Below are 8,140 nucleotides of genomic sequence, written 5' to 3' on the forward strand. Positions count from 1 at the left end.
GCACTAGTATTGAATGCTAAAGAATAGATTATGAGCTCGTCCGTTGAACCATTTTAACTTCAATTAACAAATAATCAATAAACCACCAAACATGAGCCCGCAAAAAGTTATTTTTACCTGTTAACTGGTGGCAATGACTTAACAAACTTATCTAATATTAGGCAATTTAAATAAAACGCAACAATATTGGTATTAGGTACTCCATTGGTCATTGCTTATATTGCCTATACGTAGAGAGTTATATGTAGACATTATATTCTTTTCTAATTCGGCCAAATATAAACGAAAGAGATTTATAACGAGTACTCCATCCGAAGTCATTCTCTTCCGTGTTTTCGAAAAGCAAATAATTTTATTAAAAGAACTCGAGAGGGTCAGGCTAAGTGAGGCCCAACCCATTGTACAGACACGAGAAACACAACATCAACTCAGAGCCGATACAGGAGATAACAACGACTACCATAGAGTTGCTGAGGGGGCAACTACGACACAGAAACAAGTACTAACATATACAACCAAACTTAAAAAACCACTACAACTACACTCTTTTAGAGATACAAATAGACACGAGCTTCAAACTTCAATTCAAGCAGCGGCTTATCTCATTCTCTTCTATTCCTTTCCTTTCTGGAAACAAAAAAATTCGAGAATAACTTTTTAAAACTCAACCCATTCATATAAATTTCATAATAGTTACCTTATCTAATTTTTATTTGTATTATCTAGATGGTGTAAATAGTTAAATAACGAAGCTTCTGAAGCTCTAATAACCAAACCACTTATATGGTATATTGCAATATTAATTTACTATAGACTAGAACTCAACTAAGACTGAAATATAAAGAAAATCAAAAACAGAAACGGAAACAGAAAAGTTATCCACATTCATTAAATGATTTGAATGATGTAAGAGAGTAAGGAAATGGACATGGAGGTTCTGCTACTTCGAGTCCTCCTTCAAGCATCTGAATCACCTTTCTCATGGTGGGCCTCAGAGACGGATTTTCTTGAACGCACCAAAGACCAACCATCACAAACCTTGTCAGCTTCTTGTAGTCATCTAACGCCTCTGAATCATTTTCAACAAACGTATCCAGTAAGCCTTTCTGGTAACAGTCCCATGCAAAATCAGTTAATACCTCCATATCTTCATTATCACTCTCAAACACCACACTCTTCCTACACGAAACAATCTCAAGTAGCAACACACCAAAGCTATACACATCAACCTTTACAGAGACCAAAGTGTTTCTAAACCATTCAGGAGCAACGTACCCTTTCGTTCCCCTTATTCCAGTATTCGTTCGGCTCTGATTCAACATCAAAATTTTTGCTAATCCAAAGTCAGCAATCTTGGCATCACAATGTTCATCAAGAAGTATATTTTGAGGTTTTATATCACAATGAATGATCTGTGTACTACACTCTTCGTGAAGGTACGCGAGTCCCTTTGCAATTCCTATCGCAACGTTACTCCTCTGTTTCCAACTAGGTCTCGTGTCCTCAAATAGAAAGCCTGCTAAAGTCCCGTTGCTCATGTACTCGTAAATCAATAGCCTCTGCTCACCCTCATCACAATACCCAAGAAGCTGCACCAAATTTTTGTGATTAGTCCTTGCTATTGTGTTGACCTCAATTTTAAATTCCTTTTGTACATCCTGAATCAAAGAATGCAACTTTTTAACAGCAACCATTTTTGTCCCTATTACGCCTTTATAAACTGCCCCGAAAGCTCCTTTTCCCAGTTCAACTTTGAACCCGTCAGTAGCTTTGACTAGTTCTTGATATGTAAAACGTGGCAGAGTTGCTTCAACAGCTTTACTACTTGGGTATGGATTTAGTGATCTCTTTTTGTAGACTCGAAAAAACCCGATACAAATCACACTAGTTAAAAATATGATTACAAAAACGGACGTACTTAACAGGGCTGATCCGAGTAATATCAAACTTCTCCGATTTTTATCTTCTCTTGAAAATTCAGGTCTTTGAAGAGAATGATTACCATTGCTAAATTTCAAAAAGGCCTTCACAATAACCGAAGAATCCTTCCTTCCATTGGAGAGTGGAATCTGCTTCCTCCAACATTGACTGTCTCTGTAAATCGCAACGGCACAGAAACAATCTTTCAAACAAGAAGTTTTGCAGCTTTCTTCGTTAGATGGGTCCATGTGAACATAATCATGTTGTGGCCAATCAATATTATTAAGCTCAATGAAGTCAAATTGCTCTTCCCTATAATCTTCATCGCAACTTGGAGCAAAATCAGGCTTGCAGTCACCATTCGGGACGTTAGAATCGAGCAAAGAAAACCCCTGTGGGCATTCACATATTGGCCGGTTATCTTCAAGGCTGCAAACATTGTTTAGTCCACACGCACCGCCACCATCTATCTTACATATATTTTCTGGCTCAGACCATACAACTTCCCAACGTTGATTGCCATCCGAATTCTTAGGGTAATAGTATTGAGCGAAAACTCCATCATAATCAAGAGTAGCTCGATGATAATAATCTCCCGACGGTAACGAATCTCTTGGAGTAAGTTCATATTTTTCGCCATTACCTTTCAATATATACATGTATCCCGTCGCATTAAAAATATATTGGTAACCAGAATTCGTCGAACTGGAAACATTAAAAGTACCAGTGTTATAGTTAGGATTTCCAGTTGAACCAGATATTATATCGAGAGTATAAAGAACAAAATTCCCATCTAACTGGAACCGCAACTGAAATTTGCCAGCCGAGAAGTTTGTTTTGCTCATCTTTGAACTAATCACGCCTCCTCTGGCCATAACTTGAGTAGGCAACATGGTATCTGTCGGATGATTAAAACTCTCCCAAATGTTTCGCGAATCGCTACCAATAATCACAAAGTTGCCGGTATCGTTCATGAAACCGGAAGCAATATTAGATATGGACCCTGAGGTCCATATCTGTTTACCTTCGGGATCCGTAAGTACGAGCCCGGTCCCGCCTGTTAGCTCAACTTTGGATCCACTAGGAACCGTATGCCCGTCTTTTGGATACCAGACAATGGTTTTGTCGGGTATCTTGTCATACCATATGGATAACAAAAAGTTATCGTTTCCTTGAATTTGTTGGAATCCAAATGCAAATTCACCTGAAGATGATAACCATGAGCTGGCATTCGGTGTGGCTGTAAGTGAGGCACCAACAGATACATAACCGTTAGTCTGTTGAGCTGATAAAAAGTGTAGTAAGTTAGTTAACAAGATGAGGCACAGTGGAAGCATCGCCATGATATAAGTTGTTAAAGATAATAGACAATATAATATTATAATGAAGTCGGGTATTTTATAATAAAGAAGGTGATTGAATTAAGTCAACTAAAAGACTAAGTCCACCTGTAGGTTTCTAAAACATTTTTGTGGTGATAATAAATTCCCTAATAATAGAATGAAAACTCATCTTTGATATAGAAATTTGACCATTTCCCGTAATCATGAAAACTCAAATTGTTTTACACGGCAGGAAGATTCAAAGTGGAAATTAGACCCAAATTTCAATTTTGTAACATTCCTGCTAAAGTTAAAGGGTAAAATATTTCTTAGGAGTAAATAAATCGTTGATTTAAATCCATTAGGTAATATACTATATTATCTTATTATTATTATTATACTATAGTTGTAATCCTTTAAATTCAATAACTTGCTTGAAATCCAACGGATCAATCAGAGTACGAAATGTGATGCGACAATCACATATGATTGAAAACTTTTTTCAAAATAACATATTTTTTTTAAAAAGTTTGAATTTTTTTTTGAAATTTTTTTTTTTTAAATTTAGCATTTCAAATCTAATCACATGTGATTATCAAACTCAATCACATGTGATTGTAAAACACAATCACATGTGATTGAAAAAAAAAATTCAAAATTTTTTTTTCAAAAAAAAATTTCAATAGGAAATATACTTTAATTCGGTGATTTAATTAAGTTTGTTAGCGTTTCGTGATCATATCTTCAAAATTTCAGACTTTAATTCGGTGATTTGATCAAGTTTTTATAAAAAAAAACTTGGTGTTTACAGCTTTTAGCACAAATTTACTGAAATTCGTCATTTTACTAAATAATTTTTTTTTCAATCACATGTGATTGGATTTGACATGCAGAATCACATGTGAGTGGGTTTTACAATCACGTGTGATTGGCATGCAGAATCACATGTGATTTAATCGCATGTCAAAAAAAAATCGAAAAAACAAAAAAAAGTTTTTTGAAAAAAGAAATTTAATTTTTTTTTTTATCTTTCTTCAATTACATATGATTATCGCGCCACGTATCGCACTCTGGTTAGTCCCTTGAATCTCAACTTAAAAGTTGACTTCATTTGAATATTTCTCAATTATACTATAGGAGATAGGAGAAGTGTTTTCTACATCCGGTTTAAACTTTTAATTTCGATTAACAAATATGAATTATTATTTATTTGTAACATATATAATATTATTTTAATTTAAATTATTTTGTATTTATATCATCTAACAAAATAATATAATATTATTGATTAGAAAAAGATTGTATAATATTAAGGGAATAATGACGTGTATTAGTTTTATACTAAAGTTGAAAATGAAAATTTTATCATTTTCCAATATTATTTGATGTCAAGATAGTCACTTTCTCTATATTGGTGCGTATAGACCAAAAAACTCTCTTTTCAAAATTTAAAAATTATCATGTCCTTGTCTTGCATCCTTCTAGTTGTCATATTGTCCCTTTTCATACTAAAAGTTGCATTGTAATTTCTTAGGTCAATATTCATCTTAGACGAATATTACAAGTGGTTCACTCTAGGACTTAACCCACAACTTCAAAGTTTGATAGTTACCCCGATATCGCTAGGCCAATGGCCCATTGGATGTGCTGACCTCATATACAATACTTTAAATTGTACTCTCCTGTATCATTAATGGCCTCTGACATACTGACATATTCTCCTGTATCATAAATTGTACCTCTAATCTAATAGTAATTGTTATATCTTCTAAGATTAATATATATTATATACCCCACATACTGTATTACATAAACGTACAACAACAGCAGCAGCAACAACAACAACAACAACAATACCCAATCCCACTATTGCAGGGTATGGGGAATATAAGGTGTAAACAATCATTTCTCGTGCCCTAAATTAGAAGAAAATCACTACTCCATCCGCAGGTATAGGACCCGTGGCTAAAGGAGGTCCGTCCCTCCCTCTGCTCGAGGGCAGAGAGATGGCTTCCAAAAGGACCTCCGGCCAATTATAATAATATAAAAAATAAATAAATGGTAGGGGTCAACTGATAATAATATTACCTGAAAAAGTTAAATGCGCTTAAGAAGATGTGACCATGCAAAAATATTCATAGAGAAAAATACACATATAACAATATTACACAATAAAAAAGAGATAACATACATAATATAGTGCATAGAGAAACGTAATTTCAAAATATACGTAAACAAAAGCAAGACATGTCTATAGTAACCCATAACACTATACCTCTCGCCCATAATAATCCCCACACCTATACCTAATTACACATTTATCTTCCTAAGAACCTTATACTCCATTTATATCTACCTGAAATGCCCCGTTCATATCGATTATAAATGTTACATAATAATTGATTTCATTGCGAGGTATTTGACCTCTATATGATACGTTTTACAATCATTGCATTCGTTTTTAAAAGACAAACTTTCATTACAACGAAAGTTGACAGGCATGCATACCATTTCATAATATATTCAAACTATAAATGACTTAATAATAATCTTATTGAACTCAACGACTCGAATGGAACTTCTTTGGAAACACCATTGACCATTTTTAACTTTGGTCCGCTGGTTGAGGATTTTCTTTTATTTATTCGATTTACTGTAGGTATCAATATTTCTTCCTCCGGAACCTCTTCTTCTTCCGGTTCCTCCTCTTCCGGTTCCTCGTCTTCCGGTTCCTCCTCTTCCGGTTCCTCTTCTTCAGGTTCCTCTTCGGGAATTTGTGAATCTTCCCAAAGTAAATTCGATTCTTCATTATTATTAGGTGAGTCGATGGAATTTGTACCAGTGGTAGACATCTATCACACAATATCAAACACATTAAGAGGTTAATATATCACATAATATTTACATGTTAATAATATATAATTTCCAACAAAAGTGTTAAGCAATCGTTTTTAAAGAAAACACGGTCGAAGTCCAGACTCACTAATGTATCCTAACAAATTCGATAAGACACACTAATGCAAATTTCTGGTTCTCTAAGACCAACGCTCGGATACCAACTGAAATGTCCCGTTCAGATTGATTATAAACGTTCCATATTAATTGATTTCGTCGCGAGGTTTTGACCTCTATATGAGACGTTTTTCAAAGACTGCATTCATTTTTAAAACAACCATAACCTTTATTTTATCGATAAAGGTTTAAAAAGCATTACGTAGATTATCAAATAATGATAATCTAAAATATACCGATTACACACGACTATTACATAATGGTTTACAATAAGAATATATTACATCAAAAATAAGTTTCTTGAATACAGTTTTTACACAATATCATACAAGCATAGACTCCAAATCTTGTCCTTATTTTAATATGCAATAGCGGAAGCTCTTAATAATCACCCGAGAATAAACATGCTTAAAACGTCAACAAAAATGTTGGTGAGTTATAGGTTTTACCTTGTAACAACCCAAACCAAACCGCAATCGAACCCGCTTAAAATATCAAATTAAAATTTTTTTTTGTCTGATCAGCATATGGCGCGGCGCGCCAGGTGGTTGCGCGGCGCGCCAAACCACCTGGACACTCTGCTGTCCCCGGAAGTCAATTACACAAAAATGTTTGGCCGTTTCCAGGCATAATTAGACAAAACACTTTCAACCACACATTCATATATGTAAAACTAACACGTTCCATTAATAAAATTAGTTTTACGAAGACCGGGTCCACATCGGCCGTTTTACGACTTTCGTACGAAAATACAAGTTTTCAACCACGTGATTTGTAATACAAAATAAAGGCCGAGCATGGCGATTGGGGATACGCTACCCAATCCTAATTAATCCAAAAGCAAGCCTTCTAAAGCAACTACGCGAGCCACTAGTCCCCGCTTACCCGAGCCTCCGCATCCATGCAATCTATAAAAATGTAAACAACGAGAGGGTAAGCTAACGCTTAGTGAGTGATGAAATGTCCCGTTCTTATTGATTAAAAATGTTCCATATTAATTGATTTCGTTGCGAGGTTTTGACCTCTATATGAGACGTTTTTCAAAGACTGCATTCATTTTAAAACAAACCATAACCTTTATGTCATCAATAAAGGTTTAAAAAGTTCTACGTAGATTATCAAATAATGATAATCTAAAATATCCTGTTTACACACGACCATTACATAATGGTTTACAATACAAATATGTTACAACAAAATAAGTTTCTTGAATGCAGTTTTTACACAATATCATACAAGCATGGACTCCAAATCTTGTCCTTATTTAAGTATGCTACAGCGGAAGCTCTTAATAATCACCTGAGAATAAACATGCTTAAAACGTCAACAAAAATGTTGGTGAGTTATAGGTTTAACCTATATATATCAAATCATAATAATAGACCACAAGATTTCATATTTCAATACACATCCCATACATAGAGATAAAAATCATTCATATGGTGAACACCTGGTAACCGACATTAACAAGATGCATGTATAAGAATATCCCCATCATTCCGGGACACCCTTCGGATATGATATAAATTTCGAAGTACTAAAGCATCCGGTACTTTGGATGGGGTTTGTTAGACCCAATAAATCTATCTTTAGGATTCGCGTCAATTAGGGTGTCTGTTCCCTAATTCTTAGATTACCAGACTTAATAAAAAGGGGCATATTCGATTTCGATAATTCAACCATAGAATGTAGTTTCACGCACTTGTGTCTATTTTGTAAATCATTTATAAAACCTGCATGTATTCTCATCCCAAAAATATTAGATTTTAAAAGTGGGACTATAACTCACTTTCACAGATTTTTACTTCGTCGGAAAGTAAGACTTGGCCACTGGTTGATTCACGAACCTATAACAATATATACATATATATCAAAGTATGTTCAAA

At 34.5% G+C, this 8,140-nt stretch overlaps 1 protein-coding gene across 2 annotated transcripts; it reads right to left on the reverse strand.

Annotated features, from left to right (window-relative positions):
* Positions 1–369: 369 nt before the first annotated feature.
* LOC139844013 (G-type lectin S-receptor-like serine/threonine-protein kinase LECRK3) lies at positions 370–3,268 on the reverse strand. Of its 2 annotated transcripts, XM_071834210.1 has the most exons (2): positions 975–3,268; positions 370–627 (listed from the first exon to the last, which is right to left on the reverse strand). In XM_071834210.1, exons 1-2 carry the CDS (start codon positions 3,261–3,263, stop codon positions 613–615), a joined length of 2,304 nt encoding a protein of 767 aa, XP_071690311.1. In that variant the 5' UTR covers positions 3,264–3,268; the 3' UTR covers positions 370–612. The 2 variants fall into 2 exon arrangements, with proteins under 2 accessions (XP_071690311.1, XP_071690310.1); XM_071834209.1 differs by lacking the exon at positions 370–627 and having other exon boundaries at positions 768–3,268.
* Positions 3,269–8,140: the final 4,872 nt, after the last annotated feature.

This window comes from Rutidosis leptorrhynchoides, chromosome 4 (assembly GCF_046630445.1).
Source record: "Rutidosis leptorrhynchoides isolate AG116_Rl617_1_P2 chromosome 4, CSIRO_AGI_Rlap_v1, whole genome shotgun sequence".
Taxonomy (NCBI): Eukaryota; Viridiplantae; Streptophyta; class Magnoliopsida; order Asterales; family Asteraceae; genus Rutidosis; species Rutidosis leptorrhynchoides.